The sequence below is a fragment of the Euprymna scolopes genome, chromosome 22, assembly GCF_053919585.1.
Source record: "Euprymna scolopes isolate OS-2025 chromosome 22, ASM5391958v1, whole genome shotgun sequence".
Classification (NCBI taxonomy): Eukaryota; Metazoa; Mollusca; class Cephalopoda; order Sepiida; family Sepiolidae; genus Euprymna; species Euprymna scolopes.
The window spans coordinates 113,260,686-113,286,083 of NC_136503.1; the positions used below are offsets into that span (position 1 = coordinate 113,260,686).

A 25,398-nucleotide genomic window follows, 5' to 3' on the forward strand; every position below is an offset into this window, starting at 1 on the left:
AGCACATTTGCAGCTGGTTTCCCGGGGGACTCCGCACACCATAGAGTGGTTTTGCAGCTATTGCTTTGTAGATGCACTCTCCTGAGTTGTTGAACACAACAATGTGGCCAAACCAATGAAGTCTCCTCTATAAAAGAGATTGATTGGGGATAATGAGAATTCCTCCATATTACAAAAACAAATTTTTTTTAAATCTGTATGATGTATGTACCCATGCCAAAACAAAAATGTCATATTCCTAAAAAATATGTAAATTAATCAAGTAGTTTTATTTTAAAATAAGAAAATTTTATGAGTAAGCAAAGAGGAACTATCCCGCGTAGTAATCTTAAAGAAACAAAAATTGCGAGGCCAGCCTTGTAATGTCTATGATTTTTCATTAATTGGTTTAAATCATTAAAAAAAAACATTTTTTAATAAAAATAAAACTACTTCATCAGGTTACATGATTTTTAGAAGGTAATCTTTTCGTTCTATCACAGGTACGTATATCATAAAAGTTTGTATTTTTATTTTTTAATATAAGAAGAATTCTAGACAGCCACCTTTTCTTTTTCCCCATCTTCCACCTCTCTCACTTTCTTTCTCATTGAGTCAAAAGTAAGTCAAGGACGAAGGAGTGTAAAAGCCAACAGAACAGCTACCTAAAAAATGTTATCTTGTTAAATTTCATCCGAGTAGCAAGCAAAAATAGATGCGACTGTGGGGGATAAGTACTCCTCTGCTGTCTCTAGTCATGATTAATCAATCAGGAATAAATATTAAACTTCGTGAAAATAAATCATATATATATAAAGAACATTTCTATCAACAAAGACCAGCCTTTACCCCATCCAATTAACAAAACAGATTTTTCATTAACTTTTTGTTAAGAAAGCTATTAAACACAACAGAAACATTTTTAATCTAATATATAAACGGCTATATGTTTGTCTGTCCGTCTGTCTCCATATTTTCAAAGTCTATCTCCTCCAAAACTAAAAGTGGCAGAGTGGTGCAAGGGGGCTAAAATGATTGGATTTTTTTTTTACAGTCCGTTCTTTTATGGGTCATGTTTTCACAAATATACACCTCTTATATAACCATTATATGATATATAGCATTTTGATGCCATACTCGCTATATATCCCCGGCTGACAATCTAATATATAAAAGGCTATATGTCTGTCTGTCTCCATATTTTCAAATTCTATCTCCTCCGAAACTAAAAATGGCAGAGCAACGCTAGGTGCCTCAAATGATAGGATTTTTTATGAGCCGTTCTTTTATGGATTTTTAGCCAGTTAAAATAGTTTTTAAGGGGTCAAAAAAGGGTCGAAATTGAAAAAATAGTTATACATTTTGTACATTTATCTTATTTTATTTTTTAATTTTTAATTGGTTTATATTCGTGTCACGTTTGTACAGTGGTAACGTCACCAGCTTTGAATGCTACAGTTTCGGTTTCGATTCTAGCTGATGGCACCTAAAAACGTTTTTTTTTTTTACTTTTGAAATCACGACTCCATAATAATATATAGGGAATGTGGAAAAATTAAAATATCATATTTAAGCATATTTTATGCCGGGCAAAGCCCCCACCCCCACCCCCAGTCTATCTATTATATAAAGGGCAAGAAAATTTCTATCAACAAAGACCAGCCTTTACCCCATCCAATTAACAAAACAGATTTTTCATTAACTTTTTGTTAAGAAAGCTATTAAACACAACAGAAATATTTTTAATCTAATATATAAACGGCTATATGTTTGTCTGTCCGTCTGTCTCCATATTTTCAAAGTCTATCTCCTCTGAAACTAAAAGTGGCAGAGCGGCGTTAAGGGCCTCAAATGATTGGGTTTTTTACGGCCCATTCTTTTATGGGTCGTTCGCTGGTTAAAATTGTGTTTAAGGGGTCAAAAATAGGTTGAAATTGAAAAAAATCGTTGTACATTTTGTACATTCATCTTAGTTTATTTTTAATTTTTAATCAGTTCATATGCGCATCATGTTGATACAGTGGTAACATCACCAGCTTTGAATGCTACAGTTTTGCTTTCGATTCTAGCTGATGATGATAGCTTTTGAAATCACAACTCTATAATAATGTATACGAAATCTGGAAAAATCAAAATATCATATTTAAGCATATTTTACACCTAGGCAAAGCCGCCCCTTCCCCCACTAGTAACAAATAAAAGTCTTTAAACTGACTGCGTCCTTTACATGTGTGCAGTATTTATATGTGTTTTTTTATTCTCTTCATTGCTGCTTCTTCATGAGTGACCACCAATCATTTCACCTGTTTAACTAAGATGAATAAAAAAACTTTTTTTGTGAAGAAAGACACACAAGGGGACAGTCGCTGAGTTTTCTTCACGGTTTTATTTGGAGAGAACCAATTCCAGAGAGAAAGAGAGGGAGAGAGAGAGAGAGAGAGAGAGAGAGAGAGAGAGAGAGAGGGGGACTAATATTATCTTAACTTTATAACTTACTGAAATGAGTGATGCAGATGGACAAACATTGAAGTAACATTCACCTTAGATTACAAGTTTCCTACATTATTGGAGGTGTCTCGTTTGCACAGCTTCCACAGAGCAATTGAACTGAAAATCTTTCTTTGTCTCTGCTCAAAAACGTGACATCATGCGTCATTATCTCTGTGTTTTGTCTACAGCGTTCAACCTGCACTAAATGTGATTCTTATCAAAATTCACACTAGCTAACTTAATCCCTACTGACATTGAGTGTCTATTATGTAACACAATGATGGGAGAAAAACTGACTTTATTTTGTATCTGAGATTTTATGGCATAAAATAGGGTTGGTATGCTGTTAATTAATCCAGAAATTTCCCTCACCTCTACTTTGCCGTATTCCACAACTGTTGCTGCATATCTCTGCATGTCATCCACAGACATGGATTCTATCGCCGTTTTTCCCTTTTTTGCTGTTTTTCTATACTTTGTGCCAAAATTTGCTTCATTTTTCCTTAAAAAAATCAAATATAAAAAAAGAGAAAAGATAAATTTTGAAAAAATATTGGCATTTCTGAAAGTGTTATATCACAAGAAATTTTGTTTCTGAATTTTTGAGATGAGGATTCGTTATTTATATTATTTAGATTCTTCAGACTACTGTTCTCATCTTGAATATTACTTTTCCTACGTTTCAATCTACTGCTAAGTATACCTAGTATAGAATTTAACACAATATATAAAGTAATAAATGGTATATATATATATAAATATATATATATATATATATATAAAGTAATAAATGATAAATATATATATATAAAGTAATAAATAATAAATATATATAAATATATATATAAAGTAATAAATGGTAAATATATATATATAAAGTAATAAATGATAAATATATATATATAAAGTAATAAATGGTAAATATATATATATATATAAAGTAATAAATGATAAATATATATAAATATATATATAAAGTAATAAATAATAAATATATATATATAAAGTAATAAATGGTAAATATATATATATAAAGTAATAAATGATAAATATATATATATAAAGTAATAAATGATAAATATATATATATATAAAGTAATAAATGGTAAATATATATATAAAGTAATAAATGATAAATATATATGTATATAAAGTAATAAATGATAAATATATATAAAGTAATACATAATAACTATATATAAATATATATATAAAGTAATAAATGATAGATATATATATATAAAGTAATAAATGATAAATATATATATATAAAGTAATAAATGGTAAATATATATATATAAAGTAATAAATGATAAATATATATATATAAAGTAATAAATGATAAATATATATATATAAAGTAATAAATGATAAATATATATATATAAAGTAATAAATAATAAATATATATATATATAAAGTAATAAATAATAAATATATATATATATAAAGTAATAAATGGTATATATATATATATATAAAGTAATAAATAATAAATATATATATATATATAAAGTAATAAATGATAAATATATATATATAAAGTAATACATGATATATATATATATAAAGTAATAAATGATAAATATATATATATAAAGTAATAAATGATAAATATATATATATAAAGTAATAAATGATAAATATATATATATATAAAGTAATAAATGATATATATATATATATAAAGTAATAAATGATAAATATATATATATAAAGTGATAAATGATAAATATATATATATATATATATAAAGTAATAAATGATAAATATATATATATAAAGTAATAAATGATATATATATATATAAAGCAATAAATGATAAATATATATAAAGTAATACATAATAAATATATATAAATATATATATAAAGTAATAAATGATAAATATATATATATATATAAAGTAATAAATGGTAAATATATATATATAAACTAATAAATGATAAATATATATATATAAAGTAATAAATGATAAATATATATATATAAAGTAATAAATGGTAAATATATATATATAAAGTAATAAATGATAAATATATATATATAAAGTAATAAATGATAAATATATATATATAAAGTAATAAATGATAAATATATATATATATATATAAAGTAATAAATGATAAATATATATATATATATAAAGTAATAAATGGTAAATATATATATATAAAGTAATAAATGATAAATATATATATATAAAGTAATAAATGATAAATATATATATATATAAAGTAATAAATGATAAATATATATATATATATAAAGTAATAAATGGTAAATATATATATATATAAAGTAATAAATGATAAATATATATATATAAAGTAATAAATGATAAATATATATATATAAAGTAATAAATGATAAATATATATATATAAAGTAATAAATGATAAATATATATATATAAAGTAATAAATGGTAAATATATATAAATATATATATAAAGTAATAAATGATAAATATATATATAAAGTAATAAATGATAAATATATATATATAAAGTAATAAATAATAAATATATATATATATATAAAGTAATAAATGATAAATATATATATATATAAAGTAATAAATGGTAAATATATATATATAAAGTAATAAATGATAAATATATATATATAAAGTAATAAATGATAAATATATATATATATAAAGTAATAAATGATAAATATATATATATATAAAGTAATAAATGGTAAATATATATATATAAAGTAATAAATGATAAATATATATATATATAAAGTAATAAATGATAAATATATATATATATAAAGTAATAAATGGTAAATATATATATATAAAGTAATAAATGATAAATATATATATATATAAAGTAATAAATGATAAATATATATATAAAGTAATAAATGGTAAATATATATATATGAAGTAATAAATGATAAATATATATATATAAAGTAATAAATGGTAAATATATATATATAAAGTAATAAATGATAAATATATATAAATATATATATAAAGTAATAAATGATAAATATATATATATAAAGTAATAAATGATAAATATATATATATATAAAGTAATAAATGATAAATATATATATATAAAGTAATAAATGGTAAATATATATATATATAAAGTAATAAATGGTAAATATATATATATATAAAGTAATAAATGGTATAAATATATATATAAAGTAATAAATAATAAATATATATATATATAAAGTAATAAATGATAAATATATATATATAAAGTAATAAATAATAAATATATATATATAAAGTAATAAATGATAAATATATATATATATATAAAGTAATAAATGGTAAATATATATATATAAAGTAATAAATGATAAATATATATATATATATATATATAAAGTAATAAATGGTAAATATATATATATATAAAGTAATAAATGATAAATATATATAAATATATAGTAATGAATTAAAAAAATATATGTATGTTGTGCTTCTCTGTACACAACTGTTTACACTAATTCATTCACAAAACAAAAACAAATAACATCTACCTAAAAAAACGCGATAAATTCAGTCGTTCGAGATAGCCATGTGGTAGTGGGTTACGCTTCTTACCATGGGTTCCCGATTTCGAATCTCGCTAGATTCAGCCACTCTGATGAGTCGTAGATGACGAAAAATGTGTCAGTGGATAATTATATTAAAAAAATAATGCATATGCCGCTACCCATTTGAGGGTATCAAAATTGGTTAAAGGGAAAATCATTCCCAACTCGCATTTAGGTAAAAATAAACTTTCGTATGTATAATTGAATTCATTTAAAAAGTATCGCAAAATACAAACAAACCAAAGGATGTGTGCACAGTATGATGTTGTATGGAATTGAAACCTAGCATATAGAAATTATATTACAATGATACAATGGATTTGTAATGTGAGTTTTAAAGACAGACTTAGATCTGATGACCTCAGAAAAAAATTAAGCTTAGACAGTATAGGGAGATACATACTGAACAGGAGAGTAAAGAGATTTATCATTTTTAATTATGCAAGAGTAATGTCTTGTTTCATTTTCCTTCAGTCAAAATTCTCAGAAACCAAGGAGTGCCATACCTCGGGATACCACTTGAACTCTATATGAGATACATAGATATTCAAATGCTCCATTAAAGTTCTTTATTTCTCAAACACTGAGTTAGTAAAGAGGTTGAGAACATAATTTTCCTCTCCCCAATTGACCATTTTAATATGTTCTTTCTTTTTCGTGTCTTGGCCAAACTGGATTCCAGGACAATAATTTATCTAGTCTGGTGGAGTATCCAGTTTCGTGTTGATACTTAAGGTAACATCACTTGGAGAAGGTGCATCATTCCTCGTAAAAACCAGTGTTGGTTAGCCATACTGATGAGATCTTATTTGGGCCATGAATACTATGTGATTTTGAATATTTAGTCAGGATTTACTTGTAGGAAAAAATATCCTCATGCCAGGTTGTCTTGGCAAACACCTGTACAGAAAGGCCTTAGACACTCGAGGATAGTGTTTAGTAGGCATTCAAGTTCTCTCCAACAGGCATTCAATGTCTCAATGTCTTAGATATATCAGAGTTTATGAATTTCTAAATTAAATCAAATGGGAATAGTGACAGTGATAGATAAATCTACGATTTATTAATGTTTTATACGTGAAAAACATTGATCCACTATTCAAGCAAATCAACACCTGAGCAAGGAATGTTGACCTTTTGGCTAGGAACAAAGTGTAGTATCTGTTTTGATGCTATAGATTGACTATTTTGTCTTCAGTCAATGAAAGAGAAGACCTAGACCAGTGCTTCCCAATCTTTGATGACCCGTGGCCCTCTTACTGAACATCTCAATACTCATTGCCCCCTGCACTTTGACAAAAAAAATGCAAATTCTGTTTTACGTTGTTCATTTACTCTAAAATTATAAATCAAAATGAAAATTTTGGTGAAAATGACACACTTGCAGTTAAGCTCGTGTGACAAAGCCAAAGCGAATATCATTCCTAACATCAATACCGTTTCTGGACTTCGTTTTAATGGTTGCCAGATCAGAAAATTCACATTTGCAAAGGTATGATCCAGTGAATTGTATGAGCATTACAGATGTTTTCTTGCTGAGTGGGGGATACGCATCCTGAACAGACAACCATAAGCTTGACAGATCTTCTTTGTTAGCGAAAGCCATCTTTATTGCTTTTGAAACTTTGAACCCTGCTAGCTCTTTTGCTTTATCTTCATTACATTCAATTTCAGTGTTGTTTTAGAAAAAAGGTGTTGGAGTGTGTGTACAGTTGTTTTCTATATGTCCTAGGGTGGTGTCTGGCATTCGCAGGGTATCCATTCTACCTAAATATTTGTTGAAAATATCTAATGAAGGTGATCTTCTATATTTCACATTTTCTACAGATGCGGTTAACCTCATTCATAGCATATCTTATTCTATCTTTAGTAGGGCATGCTGATTTGTAATTTATGAAGATGTCCCTGCGCTTTTCTTATAGAAGCTCGTGTGTTCGTGTCCTATTTCATGCGAACGGTAAAATCTAGGAGTGAAAAATGTGTTGTAATGAATTGTATAAGAATTATGAAAATCTACATTAACAAAGAGATGTTGTTATATGAGAAATATGGATTCTTTCTTGCTGAGTGGGGAATATGTATTCTGAACACACATCCTGAAGCTGGAGAGGTTTTCTTTCTTAACTAATGGCCAGCTTCATTGCTTTTGAAACCTTAAACTCTGCCAGCTCTTCTGCTTCATCTTCAGTAAATTCAATTTCAGTTGAAAGAATTTCTGTGCCATGAAACATCGAGTAGTGCTTTTTCAAAATAAGAGAGAATTTTTAGGTGTCCAGTGATGCTATTTTTGATGCTGATAAAAAGTTCAATCCTCTTCGTTTGCAAATGCTCATCCAAGAAAGGAAATGAGGCTATGGATTCGGCCTTGATTAATTAATATCTTCCAAACTTCAATCTGAGCAGACAGTTCAATAAGTTTTCTTGAATGTCACTGTCACATCACGGCCTTGCAAGGATTGGTTCATTTTGTTTTCATGGCTGGAGTCTTGTCACCTTATTTAAATTTGGCACCCTAAAGCGATGGTTGCTCCAAGGTTAATAGGATGAAGTTATTTGAGCTTAAAGTTTGGTTCTTAACATGCATTATTTATTTGTTGTTTATTTTTCAGGAACGCCAGTTAACATCATGGAGTGGATGAGGTTGGAACGCACTTTCGCTGTTGAGGCATTTTTTTCAAGCGATTTGCAGTGGCCAGCACGGTCCCCTGATTTATAACCATGTGATTATTTTTTATGGGGATATCTGAACTCAGTTGTTTACAAGGATCGTCCTAGCACCTTGATTCACCTGAAAAACAACATTCGTTGAGCTGTTGCCAACATACCCATCGATATGCTGGAAAGAGTTGACCAAAACTTCAGAGTTCGATTAACTTAGTGCATAGAAAAGAATGAACGCCATCTTACTGATATCATCTTTAAAACTGATGAAAAATAAAATTTAAATGTTATACTAGTTTCAGTTCAAAGGATTACATGTATACCTGCATTACTTGTGCTTTTAATTGATATTCCAAACTAGCGGCTGTGCCGCGTCGGCACACACAATGCTGAGTCAAACACAAAATCAAGTACACTCAACATCGTCTTACCATCAATGCTTACCCTGTGAACTCAGAGTATGGGAAATTCCCATATGCACAAAACATAAATACTGAAAAAACAAAAATACCCTAACTAAGGGTAAGGATAATGAGTAAACGGATAAAATGATGGTTAAAATTATTATGAACTTGCCAGGATTTGAACCTGGAATCTTCTGATCCATAGTCGGACGCGTTATCCATTGCACCAAAAGTCCTGTCCGTATACTGAAAGATGTTACCACGACTGTATACAGAAAGCACTAAATTTCGTTGACGTGCGCAGGTAACTTTTTCAACAATTGCGCGAAACGGTCCAAAAACCCTTATTTCAGGCTTTTTGGTGTGACTCGGCATTGTTCGTTACGAACCATATATAGATAAGGACAATCTAGGTACTCACGCCTTTCAGAGAAAAAAAAAATTTCAATTCGGTACATCCGTTCAAAAGTTTTATTGGTATATATACATACACATAAATAAATAAACATTTCGAATTTTATTAATAGTATAGATAAGCAAGTTGCTCTACCTTACCCTGTACCGAAGTTTGAATTACATTTTTCTGGTGTCTTCTTATGACTCCTCAATTGAAGGCCCATGGCCACCTTAGATTGAGAAACATTGTTCTAGACTGAAACAATTTTTATTTGTGTTCTAATCAAGAGTGCCTCCTTTTGGACAGCTAGTTTTTCCTCACATTAAAACCAACCTTTTGTTTAACTCTCCCCTTAAGGGGAGGCAAATAAATAGGACCAGCTAAACAACTTTGCAGAATGGATCTTGTTTTGAGTTCTCGAGACGAATCGTTGCTTTTATGCTTTGCTTACCTCTTAATGAATGAATAAAGATCTTCGGCAAGTCCATAGGCGAATGAATGGTTCCCTTCGGAAACTGCTTTCTCAATCACTCGGAGGAGTTGTTCAGAATAACACGCACGCTTCTTGAATTTGTTCACTGAAAAAAAAAATATTCAAAACATGTTGATTTCGAGACGTCTGTCACTTTTTTCACTTTAGTATTAAACAAGTTTCGTATGGGATAATCATGTTGACATACCGGTTCCTGTTAGATAACCAAAGTTAAGCAATCTTGAACATGGTCAGGTAAAATGGGTAACCACTTGGTAACACCAGGTACTGCATGTGCTCTGAAGTCTAGAGAGGAATTGGAGCTGCCAAGCTATACTTTCCCTAGACACGCTACATGAAATAATGCAGCACATCTCCCCTACCCATGACTCCCGGAAGGTTAAGAGACTCATCCATCATCATCATCATCATCATCATCATCATCATCATTCATTAAACAAGCATAAAAACTTATGCCAGTAAGCTTTTTGTTCTTTAATTTACCACTTTTTTTGTGTTAGAGGGCAATAGAAAAGTGACAATTGTTATCAGACTAGCAGGGAGACCCGACATTGCCTGATGTTGAATCATGATCAAGGAATGTTCCCCACCATATTTTTATTGTCATCGAAATCAATGAAATTAACCATTTTTCAATCAAATTGATTGATTGCCTGCTCCAGATGGACACTCACCTTTGTGCACCGGGAGGAAACTTCACACGCCTTCCTGCAGAAACTTAGTCTACAATATACTGTCGTCTACACTGCACTGTAGAGAACCTACTATTGATTTTATAAATTTATTTTTATATAATGGCTTGAATTAAAATTTAAAATGCAAAAGTCAAGTATCATGGTTTAGTTTTGTTCTAAACAGAAACATTTGTTTTGGGCGCGTCCCTGTCTCATGCAAAGAACCTACTGATGATATTGTATGCCGGGCTTTTCTGCTTGTGCAGTGATAAAACTTCTCAAACGCACTTAAAATCTTAGGCTTTATAAGGTGTTAACTTTGTTCATTCTTTAACTGGATTTTTTTGATTATTAATTAACGATTTTTTATACTGATCAGAGGAATTCTTAGACAAGTATAAGCACGACATAATCATGTTGGCACATCGGTTCCCACTGGATCACCAAAGTTAAGCAACGTTGAACCTAGTCAGTACTAAATGGGTAAACATTTGGGACTTCCAGCTGCTGTATTGGCTCTCCGCTTATCTCAGTATTGTTTCCAGTTGTTCTGGACTTTTCCTTGCCACTGGACTCAAACAGTGCCAATTCAGGAGAGGGGTGGTTGGGATTGCGCAACCCTTGCCTTACAATTACACACGCAGCTGCGCCTATGGGGGTATCTTTTGTCTTTCGAGACTGAATGGAGGCATCTTAGACAAAATCTAAGAACACTCTTGAACACATAAAATATATTAGTGTGAAATTTCATAAAAATCGGCCAAGCCTTTTTCGGCATCGGGAACAAACTCACACACACACACACACACACACACACACACACACACACACACACACACACAAATTGCTTTTTATATGTAAGTAAAGATAACGACATACCATAAAGTTTAATTATTTGTTCAAAAAATATTTGTCTACAAATATGACTTTCAAAAAACATCCGTAAGAGATGGTGAATCTATACTTTAAACGTTTGACTAGCATCACCGACTTTGAAAGAAAAACGTATGTTGCTGTTGTTATTGTTAGACACGACTTGTTGGGCAATCATGTTAAGATAGTGACTTCATAAGAGTACTGGTCTCCATCATCTCAATAAGTTGGCATCAGCAATGGCATTTGGTCTTTACTTCAAATATGGAAATGACTTCCAAAGAAAATCAGATAGGTTAGCTTGAAAGTCAATTTCTAGAAGCCGTCCAACACATGCCAGCATGGAAAACAGACATTAAACCAAATCTGATGATGTATGTCTTCAAATGTACACTTAAATTCTCTCTATCTAATGCATCTCTAAATCAAAACATAAGTTTATTCTATAAAGGCAAATGCCTGTTTGTATGCTTAGCTAAAACTAAAAAATACACAACAAACATCCACAAAGTTAATGTTTTAATCGGCATAACCCTTTATATATTATATAAAGTTTAAAAAAAAGGATTCATTATTTGAGCATCAAATGGCATTTATATCAATTAATGTTATCATGTGATGTGATTTCCAATCAAATTTTTTTAATAACATCAGTAAGAGACTGGTCTCCATTACCTCAACAGGTTGGCATCAGGAAAGGCATTCGATCTTTAAAAATTCTTCGTTATTGTAGCGAAATTCGAAAATTGAAATATTGAATTTCAAGTGAAACTAATGGTATCTACTGAATTGTCATGTTGAAGTAATGAAAACATCCAAAAATTATGAAAAACGATGAGGTAGAAAATTAATTATTAATAAAAACAGTTTCAAAGAACTTATCAATTTTAACTTAGATAATAGCGTATATTAGCATGGGAGGTAATTCAGTTTTGAAAACTGTCACTTTAAACATTGAGTTATTTCCTTCGTGTTTACGTCACACGTGACAAAACAAAGCTGGTAAAATAATTTTTTCGCTGAATATTAGAAATACGTGTTTCATTTAATATTCCAGAAATATTTAACTAATTTTGACATGACAGTTAGGTAGATAACATTGCTTATTGTTGTAAATTGACAAAGCATCATTGTTTTTTTTTATGAAAACTCAATTTTTCGACTGTCGCATTTTCGCTACGATAATGAAGAAGAACCAAAAATTTTTTGTTCCAAATAAGGAACTGACTTCCAAAGAAAATCAGACAAGTTAACTTGGAGTTGAAATTGACTGCCAACTCTCAAGAAAATCCAATCAATCAGGTATTTGTACATAGTGTTATGATGTATGAAAGTGAAACCTAACAATTTTTTTTTTTTAAAGTTTTTTGTAATTACATTTTCACCCCAAACAAGGTACATTGCCACTTTAAAAAAGGGGACGACTATCAGGGACATAAGCTACAGGGGTACTATATAGGAAGTTGGACAACAAGATGTTTGTTCACATTACACTTGAACTTCTGCATGTCAGTACAGTTGGGGAAGCAGGGATCCGGAAGGGACTTCCAAAGTCTAGCAGTTCTGGGGAAGAAACTACTGGAGTAGAAAGCTTTCTTACATCTAGGGATCTCTACTGTGTAGGGGTCGGATTTATCTGCTAGTCGGGTTTGTCAGGGGTATTTACGCCGAGGGGGTACAAGTGCTCGCAGTTCGTCAGAGCATTAACCATTAAAGTACTTGTAGAACAAGCAGAGGGGTGCAACATTTCATCGATGGGACAGAGGTTGAAGCTTAGATGGCAGTTCAGGACCTACCAGGTTGGCAACTCTCTTTTGAACCCTATCTAGTAGTGAGAGACAAGTAGCAGATGCACCAGATGTCATAACTCTTTTCGCGTTATTTTATGCTGAATACAGTAATTTTAGTAAAAGTAATTATGCTTTAAGCTTCAAATATTTATTCATGGTATTTGCATTGGTTATTTTGCTTTATCGCATATCGACCATTTTCGGGTTACTTAATGCTGAATCCAGTAATTTGAGAAAAAATATTTTATCCTTTATATCATCAAAATATACTATCAAATATTTATTCTTGTTGTTTTGTGTTTTAACTTTGCAAAACATGATTGATTTTTTACAGAGTGATGGTAAAAAAAAAAAAACAATAATATTAATGTTTGGTCAGGAAGCCAATATTTTCAGACAGCCTGATCTAGTAGCATCAGCTTTTTATTTGCAATTTACATAATAAATAATTATATTTATTCATATTTATTTGTAATTTATATAAAAAATAATTATCTTTATTAATATTTATTTGTAAATTATATAATAAATAATTATATTTATTTGTAATTTATATAATAAATAATTATATTGTTTTTTATTCGTAATTTATAAAATAATTAATTGTATTTATTGATATTTTTTAGTAATTTATATAATAAATAATATTTTTAATTGTAATTTATATGATAAATAATTATATTTATTGATTTAGACGGAAGAGTTTTCATCCAATTTATTCTTCATACTCCTGTCTTAACACTCACAAATGCTATTTTGACGCAGAAAGAATTGAAACGAAAAATAAAAATATAGACAGTAAAAAAAATTGTATAGTAACCTTCTTTTGCTGATAATGTACTCGGAAAGAAGTAGATGTCGGCTAAAGCCAGGCGCTGATTTTCATACTGATGATCATTATCGCTTGAGACTGAAAAAGATTTTGAACAAATTTTAAAGTAACATCAAATTCACAATATCTCAGATATTTACCCTTACAGTTTAAAGAACTATGTGTATTTTAACAAAAATAGCAGCATAACACACAAACTAATGTTGGTTTAACATTAATATAGAATTGGAAAAATCAGAACGTCTTAGGGTATTAGAATGGATATCAGAAAAAATTGTATCTATTTTTTGATGCCAAATCGATTCTTTTATCTAACTGTTTTTTCTTTTTTATTTTCACATCAAGAATTTTTTTACCAATCCCTCCCATTCAAACTATTTTTACCAACTCCTCCCATTCAAACTATTTTTTACCAACTCCTCCCATTCAAACTATTTTTTACCAACTCCTCACATCCAAACTATTTTTTACCAATCCCTCCCATTCAAACTATTTCTTACCAATCCCTCCCATTCAAACTATTTTTTACCAACTCCTCACATCCACCTATTTTTACCAACTCCTCACAACCAAACTATTCTTTATCAATCCCTCCCATTCAAACTATTTTTCACCAACTCCTCACATCCAAACTATTTTTTACAAACTCTTCACATCCAAACTATTTTTTACCAACTCTTCATATCTAAACTATTTTTTACAAACTCTTCATATCCAAACTATTTTTTTACCAACTTTTCACATCCAAACTATTTTTACCAACTCTTCACATCCAAACTATTTTCACCAACTCTTCACATCCAAACTATTTTTTACTAACTCTTCACATCCAAACTATTTTTACCAACTCTTCACAACCAAACTATCTTTTACCAACTCCTCACATCCAAACTATTTTTTACCAATCCCTCCCATTCAAACTATTTTTTACCAATCCCTCCCATTCAAACTATTTTTTACCAACTCCTCACATCCACCTATTTTTACCAACTCCTCACAACCAAACTATTTTTATCAATCCCTCCCATTCAAACTATTTTTCACCAACTCCTCACATCCAAACTATTTTTTACAAACTCTTCATATCCAAACTATTTTTTACAAACTCTTCACATCCAAACTATTTTTTACCAACTCTTCACATCCAAACTATTTTTTACAAACTCTTCATATCCAAACTATTTTCTTACCAACTTTTCACATCCAAACTATTTTTACCAACTCTTCACATCCAAACTATTTTCACCAACTCTTCACATCCAAACTATTTTTTACCAACTCTTCACATCAAAACTATTTTTACCAACTCTTCACAACCAAACTATCTTTTACCAACTCCTCACATCCAAACTATTTTTTACCAACTCTTCACACCCAAACTATTTTTTACCAATCCCTCCCATTCAAACTATTTTTTACCAACTCCTCACATTCAAACTTTTTTAACAACTCTTCATATCCAAACTATTTTTCACCAACTCTTCACATCCAAACTATTTTTACCAACTCTTTATATCCAAAGTATTTTTACCAACTCTTCATATTGAAACTATTTTTACCAACTCCTTAAATCCGAACATTATTTTATTAACTGTTCATATGTAAGCTATTTTTTACCAACTCCTCCAATCTAGACGCAGATATGAGGAATTATACTATATTTGTAAAGTATCAATTCCTATTTTAACTGGTAAATTCTTTTTAGCTCTAGCCATAAATATAAAAATGCAATAAAAATGCAATAAAAAAAACTTACGCTGCTTGCTGGTCAAATGCATGGCGATTTCTAGAGTGGTAAGTTCTTCATTTGAAACATCCAAGGAATAGTCTTGCTTAGTTAAACCCCAGATGCTGGCTTTCTTGCTCGGATGTTTAGAACTGGGCAAATGAACCTGTTGTTGGACTTTAAAATCTGGAGGTATTTGCTCTTCAGAGACTAAACCAGTGTAGACGCTTGAGCTCAGATTAGAATCATGAATTGTTGATTTTTTAGCAATCAGATTCTGATGTAGCGTTGTTAGGCCAGCTTCATAAACATGCAAGGAGAGACTTTTCTCATTAAACTCAAACAACATCTGCAAGAGAAAGTTTAATGCTTCTTTGAAATCACCTCGCCAGAACCAATACAAATATTACATAGTTTAATTTTTGTCAAGGTTACATCATCTTTATATATAAAAGGCAAAATGTGTGCGTGTGTATGTATGTATGTTCGCTTTTTGTGTATGTCTGCAAAAGGCTTTTTTCTGAGGCCTTCTCGGGGGGGGGGGGGGTCGCTCCTTTTTAAAACTTTTTATATCGCGTCTAAATGATAATATCTACAAATTAACAATGGGGGTCGCATGTGTATTTAATTCCCCCAACTTTTACCAGCTCACTGCGTCTTTGAAAAGCGAATGATGGGGCACGGGGAAACAGTAACTGGCTTGCAGCGCAAAACTAGGTCAGATATCATGCCACTTCCTCACACCTGTATATTTCAGTTTATAAACCTTAACTGAACACACTTATCAATTCCTCTCCTTCGTGGCCAAGATGGTTAGGTGGCTGGCTTTTTTTCCCTTTCGTTTCCACCTTCGCGTCAAGGCTTTGGGGTTCAATCCTACCTTCCGACCAAAGCATTTTTTTTCTTTTACACCTCCAAACACCCGGCCAACGTTTTTTTTAACCTCTAAACACTCGGGCGACGTCGGGTACCCCCTCCCCGCTAGTCTATTATATAAAAGCGAAAATGTGTGTGTTTGTGTGTGTGTGCAATTTTTTTGTATGTCCGGCAAAGGTGGGGGGCGCTCGGTGGAGTCACTAATTCTTAGAACTTTTTATATACTCCCTAGATTATAATATCTCCAATTTGCGAAAGGAGTTTGTGTCTGTTTTTTATTTGAGCGACTTTTATGTTATAAAATTTCCGCTATTCTGCCTTATCATGTGTTTGTTCATAGTTTTCATATAAAAAAGAGAAACTAACAAACGCCAAACACCAAGGCATTTTTCGAACCTGCCTACCAACTAACTCTTTTTTCCCCTTCTTTTACACCTCCAAACACTAGGGCATCCCTGCCAGTCTGATATATAAAGGCAAAATGTGTGTGTGTCTCCTAAAAACTTTTCTCAGCAGCATCAGACCATGTTGAAACCAGTACCGTTTTAAAGAGCGATGTCTCGATCGAATAATATGTGAGAATTAGAAAAACGGTTAATAATTTCCTATAGAAATAGACATTTGCAATGAAGGAGGATAGCAAAAAATCGTCCCTTCATAATGATTTAGACAATCACGCATGCAAATATAGTGTTTTTTCTTGAATTAGTTTAAAATCAAAAAAAAAAAACGACATTTGTTCACTGATGGCATGGTGGAGCAGTAGATAGCGAGGCCACATCATAAGCTTCAGGTTTCACTTCACACCCACTTTACAGATTGTTTTTTTTTTCCGATTTTTAAAAAAAGTTTTAACATTTCAACAGTTATTTCTGTCATTTTTTTTCGTTCCCTTCTTTATTTTCCCTTCTTTTATTTTTCCATCACGTTCACACCACATAACGGACTATTTTTTCTGATTCTTTTTTTTTAAGTTTTAACATTTAAACAGGGTGATGCATGTGTTTTTTCCATTGAGTAGCCATGCTCTTTTTTATGCCTGGCCCTTGCTCAATATCCTTGCTACATCACATCTCCACACCCAGGCAACGCCGGGTACCCCCGCTAGTTAGTAAAAAAAAAACATTGTCGTGCTACCCTGCAAATTATTAGGTTGTCCCAAAAGTTCGTAAACACTTGCAAAAAATTTAAATTTTGTTCACCAAGTAATAACAAAAAACAAAAATTAATCCTCAAAATAAAAACCATAATTTTCTAAGACTTTCTGCCATTAATCTGCAAGCTTTCAGATTTGGTCAAAGTACCATTTGGCACTGATGGCACGACCATTCGGAGCCAACTTGAAACACATGATTCCTTCAAAGTTCCACCAAACGCACAACAAGACTTTCTTACCGAATCGATCTTGTTTTGGAACTGTGTCTTTTGCCCTTTTTGAACTCATCACCTGTCTCGATTGTGCTGAATCAGATGGACCCATTTCTTGTCTGATGTTACAAAGCACTTCTAAAAATGCTTGTCCAATAAATTACATAATTAATGGAAATTATGACTCCAGGCAACACCAGATATCCATGCTAGTTTAATATTAAACTCTTTCTAGTTGGTAATATCCTTAAACCTGTTAAAAGACTTTGCTTTTTATGTCAACTCCTATAGATGAGATTTATGATTGTCGACCAAGAAAAAATAAGGGAAAAAAACAATTAAAAAAAAAGGGAAGAAAATGGCTGACAAAAAGTTTGGGGTTGAAAAGGCAGAGAAGAGGTAATAAAATAATAATAAACAACAACCACATGGCTGAGACGATAGCAAATGTTAAACTTAAACCTCAGTCGAAAATGCCAGATTTTGTCAATCCATGTTAAACAAATGAACTTTTACATTTTAAATTACAATATTAAACAGATTCTTTGGTTTTACTTTGATTTTTTCCCCAATAATCTGTGGGTTTTTTTTCATAGAAATTAGGATCTCAAGCAATGTAGTACATTTATAAAATAGTCATACACAAAGGAAGGTGGAAAAATTTTTACTCTCACACTTATAAGTCTTAACACTGCTACACATAACAGACAAAAATGAACATAGACATTTTGAATTAGAATAACAAGTAGATTTTGAAAATTTTACTTGTGATTTTTTTTCTGTAATCTATGTAATTTATGGAAATTAAATTCCCTTGTGTAGTAATGAAAGTTGAAAATGCACACGAAAAGAAAAATCATTTTTTTAATCTCTTTTGTTTTTGAGTTAGAACAAATATGTAACATGCTAATAGCTCCTTTAACCAAATACCTTAGCCGCATGATAAGCCATCACAGCAGCCATGTGATGAAGGCTATCAGCTGTGCTTGATGGACGTTTTTGGCGGATAGAAACAGGCAGTTCCTGCAACGATACTATACACTGTAAAAGAACCTGAAAAAAAAAAATGTAAAGATGCATTTTTTTAAATACATTTCTCTTTCTTTTTCAAGATATATTGTCACACATGTAAGGGGCTACTATTTGGGATCGTGCCTAATGGAGGACTGTGGAAATTTGAGTAGGGAGATGTCTGTTTACATTACATTTAAACTTATGTTGGTTAGTACAACCAGGGAGCAGAAAACAGGGAGGGAATTCCAAAGTCTAAAAATTCAAGAGAAGAAACTATTAAAATACAAAGGACCTCAACAGTGAAGGAGTGAGATTTTTGTTTACATTACATTTAAACTTACATTGGTTAGTTCAGTCAGGGAAGCAGGAAACAGAAAATTCCAAAGTCTAGCAGTCCAAGGGAATAAACTATTAGAATAGAAGGTTTTCCAACATTTAATAACCTCAACAGTAAAGGGGTGGGATTTTGCTGCTTGCTGAGTTAGTCAGGAGTTTTTTTGTTCAAGAGGGGAACAAGTACTACAAATAAAACAAGCACAGGGATGTAACATTGCGGCAATAGAAATTTTAGGATCTTTCTTGGACCCTGTCAAAGAGTAAGAGACTAATGGTAGATGCATCAGCCCAAATTTGGCAACAATGCTCCATGCATGAGCAAATTATGGCTTTGTGAAGATATAACATACTCACTCGTTACTTGGCCTTTTGGCCAAGATCAAAGTGTAGTATCTGTTCCGGCAGATACTGCAAGCAAAGACCATATGTGGGGGAAACCCCACATATAAGACCTTGGTCAATGAAGGGGCAACCCTTCATACCAATTGTCACTATCCAGCTCCCCTACTCCCCGGGGAGTTGGTCCCCATTTCCCCTTCACTCCTCACTTTAAAAATCGGCCTTGTGCCTAATTTGCTCAGTGGGGGAGCAAATAAACACCATCTGTTCCGGCAGATACTGCAAGCTATGACTAGCTATGACTAGCAAAGACCAGATGTGGGGGCAACCCCACATGCCTGACCTTTAACCAGCTCCCATTTCCCACCTCTCGGGAGCTGGTCCCCTTTTCCCTTCCCCCTCCCTTCACTCCTCACATTAAAAATCGGCCTTGTGCCTAATTTGCTCGGTGGGGGAGCAAATAAATACCATCTGTTCCGGCAGATACTGCAAGCTATGACTAGCTATGACTAGCAAAGACCAGATGTGGGGGCAACCCCACATGCCTGACCATTAACCAGCTCCCATTTCCCACCTCTCGGGAGCTGGTCCCCTTTTTCCCTTCTCCCTCCCTTCACTCCTCACATTAAAAATCGGCCTTGTGCCTAATTTGCTCGGTGGGGGAGCAAATAAACACCATCTGTTCTTCAGATGCTGCACTTCAATTTCTTGTTCTCTTTCGGTGGTTGGTTGGTTGGTTGTTTTTGTTTTATGGCATATCAACCCTTTTCGGGTTATTTAATGCCGAATCCAGTGTTTTTGAAGAAAAATTCTTTTTAATAGAATATATTTGTTTTCACGTCTGTTTCTATTTAACCCATAGTTGGGAGCCTAACAGGTACTACCACTCCGGGCCAGAGTGGACCTGGGAGCAATGGTAATTAAAGGGTGGCTCCACACTCCCCAAAGCCCACAAGCTGGGGCCCTCACCACTGGATATAGTTTACGGTCATATCCAGGACCTCTCTTTCGGTGGAGGAGCAGTCCTTCACGACTGAGACAATTTTTTATTTTTGTACCTTTTCTCCACGTTAAAAAACGACCCTGGTATCTAACTCTGTCCCGTGGGGAGGCATTGTAAATAGGTACTCTCTGGTGTGAGTAATTTTCTAGCATGATAAAGGGAGCTCATCTTCTTTGCCTCGGCAATATCTTCAATGTATTTATCCCAATTCATGTTGCTTGTGAATGCTAAGTTGAAGAGTTTGAACAATAAGATCTCGGGTAGGATGCTATTTGCCTTGGCAGTTGGTGGTGAAGAAGGTTTTTGTAGCTGTTAAAGAAAGAAGCTTGGACTTAATAGCATTATATGTTAACATCTATTTGCAGCCCCATTCCACTACAGACCGAAGGTCGTTTTCTAGGCTGTCTGTCATTAGCTTAGACTATATATATATATATATATATATATATATATATATATATATATATATATATATAGTCTAAAGAAGCTTTGAATAAAAAAATGCAAAAAGAAAAATAAAGAATGCAGTTTAAATTTCCGGAAGGAAAAAATTATATTAACTTTAACCTATCGCAGACTTAGCACCTACATAATCCGACTTCTAAAAAGTTTATAATTACAAAAGAGAATTCATTTATATAAGGATGAAAAAAAAACGAAAAACTTTAATTTAAATTGTTAAATAGAAATAGACTTAGCACTCGCATAAGCCGATTTCTCAAGAGTTTTCAATTATAAAAGAGAATTTAACTATATAAGGATGAAAAGAGAAAACCATAACTAAAATTTTGTAAATAGAAAACGGGAATCCTCAGCTGCTTACCATGTAGCTGTTTCGGAGATTTAAAAACAGGACAGCTGTTAAATATATGTCTCTCTCTCTCATATATATATATATATATATATATATATATATATATATATATATATATATATATATATATATATATATATAAACTAATATGAAAATACAACGTTGCTCGAGAGTGAATGAGTATCACTAATATTTACATTTTCATATTGGCCACTTTAGAGATGAGGACACGTAAATATTCAGCACTCAAAGAATTTTATACATATGATACTATTTTCATCAAAATAGAATATATTTAAAGATTTAAAGGAGGTTTGGCTCCCGGAGCTTCCTTAGGTTAGGTGGACACTTAGATATAAGGAATCACTTCTATTATCTTTCTAAGAAAATTTTCTACGCATGAATTAAATTTCATAAGAGGAGATACTCAAAGTTTAAACTCTAAACGAGCTATGAGACCACAAACCAAAAGTCTCATAGCTTGCTTAGAGTTCAAACTTAGAGATTCAGGGACACTTCCATATTTTTATTATCTTCTAAGGTAAATTTTACATAAAAATAGTTTAAGATTTTATGTAGATTTTCTAACCTTTCTTTCTATAGGGAACGCACCAACATCACACACAGACAGATAGCCATCGAGTTTTATATATAAAAATGACCTGATATCCTGGTAGGTTTTAATCTAGCTCCAAGTTTGATTTCTATAATTTTATTAAAACAGAATTGAATAAGGTTTGTTTCTTGAAAACTTTTTCCTCTGTATTTTAATCATAAATAAATACATGCGAAAACATTGCTCAATTTTGGGATTGAGTTATTTTTTAAAAAACCCATCTGAATTTTTCTAATCAGTCATAATTTGCAATTTATTGAACAAATCATTAATTTGATTTTTATGGAGTTTCAGTCTATTACTTATACGTCTGCTCTTATTTTAATAATAAATTATCGATATCTCCAGTTAGACCAAATTTATGCATTGACATGAGCATTCTCATGACAGTTTTATGAGCATTACTACTTCCATACTGGCTCATGACAAACTGAACACAGGTGTTTTGTTTGTGACATCCTCGCTAAAAGATTGCCCCACAGGGCCAACAGGCTCCCTCTATCTGGTTTGGGTTTTCAATGAAATCCCCCTTTCATTGATGTATTTCGTTCACCACAACTGAGGAACGCCATCTACCCCCCTCCCGTATCATAACCTTACAGAATATCAGAGTGAGGTTAACAGGTACTACACTTTGGCTAAGGGTGATGTGAAACTGTGCAAGGTAAGGGCGTCCATCACCTTGAGCTATTATATATACTTGACTTGACTTCAATTCATATTCACCCAAGATGGGTCGAGCTGGTTCTTCAGGTAGAATACACGGTTTAGTTCAGTGATATAATAAGTAATTATTATTGATCTATACAGAAGCGTTTTCATCCAATTTATTTATTCATATTTGTGCATTACCAATCACAAAAACTACTTTATTTCATTTTTATAATATTGTTATTTATTTAAATCTTCTTTTCAGGTTAAACAAGCAGATCCTGATATCCATTGCTGTTTCTCCTTTATTTATGCGGCAGATGTATTCCTGTGTGATGGCGCAAGTCGATACCAGCATTCAAAAGAAGGGATTAGTCTGCAACAAACTCTGCAGCCAAGGACCATTCGCTGACGGACAGGTTAGCAAATGCGTATGTTTTTTTCCTGGATGAACACAGACCATGAATGATGGTTTGCAGATGCAAAGATAGTTATGAGCACTCAATCTTGAGACCAGCGGTGAATACTGTAGACCTATGGACCGGAGTTAGGTTTGATATCGGCTTTGATGATGTGTAACCATGCCTTCAGCTGGCCTCGCAAGCATCTTCAACAATCTTGGAGCTATTGCTGAATCAACAAAATCTCCTGTTTGAAAGAGTTTGCTTAAGGGAAATAATCCTGCATTATGTTCAGATTTGAGTATTGGCAGACACAATGTTACCTGTGAACCTGCAGAATTCAGTGGAGGCAGTACGGGTCAAAACTTACTAACGTTTTGAGATCTAGTCATAGAGAAAGAAGTATGTAAGAATACATAGTGCCTAGTATTCCCAAATGGTCACCTATCTGGCACTGTAAAGTATGTTTTCACTCTTGCTTGTGTGTGTCTTTCATTAACACTTTCAGGTAACAAAAAATGGAAAGAATAAAAATATTGGAATAATAATCTATTATAATCAAAAGGGAATATAACCACAGTAGTAATACTATTCAACCCCATAACTAGAGAAAGAGAAAGAGGGAGAGAGAACTGTCAGTCTATTAATTTTGGATATTAGACACTATATATATTTATTTCATATTTAACAGCTTTGTAAACTTACTGTTATGAATGGGAGTGTCGGTATATCATAACTATTGCAGAAGATTGTGCTGAAAGATGAATATGCATGCATGCGTGCGTAAGCACATGGATGACAGAAAGTAGGCGAAGAAATGAGGATGCCCACAGTTAACTTGACGTAGACATTTTACTTAAAAGACAACACATAGAATGATACAAATTACATCTATTAGTCTTAGTCCAATATTATTTGAGTTTGTGTGCCACAATTATTATAAACAGAAAGTAAGATATATCCCTCTTCGTTTACCTGGGTTCAAAGTCTTCCATTTAATCATACCCGTTATCATCTGTCCCAATGCTGCAATGTTTCATCTCTTTGCTTGTTTTACAAATACTTCCACAGAATGCACTTTCTTAAACTTACAGCACATGTACCTTCTAAACGTAAACATCTGACAAATGCAATCCGCAGCAAAATTCCACCCCTTCATTGTAGAGGTCACCAGACGCTGGGAAACTTTCTGCTCAAATTGCTTCTTTCCTCAGACCAATTTGTGTTTGAAATACCCTCCTTGCTCTCCCCGCAGAAGTTTAAATGTAATGTGAACAAACTTGTGGCCCAACTCCACATTTAGGATGCCCTATATAAATCTGGCCATTAATCACGATACCGCCTTATGTCACAATGGCAATGTGACTTGTTTAGAGATGATTAAAAATAATTTTTTTAAATTTTGTAATTCAACAAATTTCGTAGCAAACTTTAGAAACTGGTTAAGGGAGAAAACTATACTTAAACTTGTTTAAAAACTAAGATAAGTAGAATTATTTCCCTTGGATTTTATTTTGTTTCGCATCATTTTTTGAAATTGCATTATTAAATATTGATGAAAAAGTCATATTTAATTCTAAAACTAAAGCAACTAACTGCTTCGCCAATTGTAATAAAATTAAAAGAAAAAAAACCCTTTATAGTTCAGATTTCATCAAAATATTTTATATATTACATTATTATTTGAAATATTTGGACTTCTGTTCTCATCTGGGATGCAATTCTCAACGTTTCATCTGATGTAGTCTCCGAACTGCTTCAGGTACCTCTTGTCGAACTCGGGTATGCAATTTTGAATGGAACACTTTCTTCAATACACAGAGATAACTTGTTCTCGTTCCGTCAGCCATGATTGAGTTGTAATTGTATTCACTGAGAATTGAACCTTCAACCTCCGGACTTATATCTGTCACACCACAGGTTCATGCTAGCAACATTAAGAATACAATTATGAATTACTTAAGACTTCTACCAAGTCATGGCTAACGGAACAAGACCAAGTTACCCCCATGGATTAAATAAAGGGTTCTGTTCAAAATTCTGTACAGATTCCTGAGTTCAACAAAATGCACCAAAGATGATC

The 25,398-nt window shown here is 31.9% G+C and overlaps 1 protein-coding gene across 2 annotated transcripts in view; it reads right to left on the bottom strand.

Moving 5' to 3' along the window:
- LOC145243663 (cilia- and flagella-associated protein 54-like) overlaps positions 1 to 25,398 on the bottom strand; it is a 449,435-nt gene that overhangs the window by 280,664 nt on the left and 143,373 nt on the right. For both annotated transcript variants that reach the window (XR_013862929.1, XM_080106712.1), the window contains exons 25-29: positions 19,072 to 19,194; positions 15,928 to 16,246; positions 14,160 to 14,249; positions 9,961 to 10,087; positions 2,842 to 2,971 (exon numbers count right to left, since the gene is read on the bottom strand). Coding sequence is in view for 1 of the 2 variants with exons in the window: in XM_080106712.1 (XP_079962838.1) it covers positions 2,842 to 2,971; positions 9,961 to 10,087; positions 14,160 to 14,249; positions 15,928 to 16,246; positions 19,072 to 19,194 (789 nt within the window). In the remaining variant the exon portion in view is untranslated. The remainder of the gene's footprint in view (positions 1 to 2,841; positions 2,972 to 9,960; positions 10,088 to 14,159; positions 14,250 to 15,927; positions 16,247 to 19,071; positions 19,195 to 25,398) is intronic.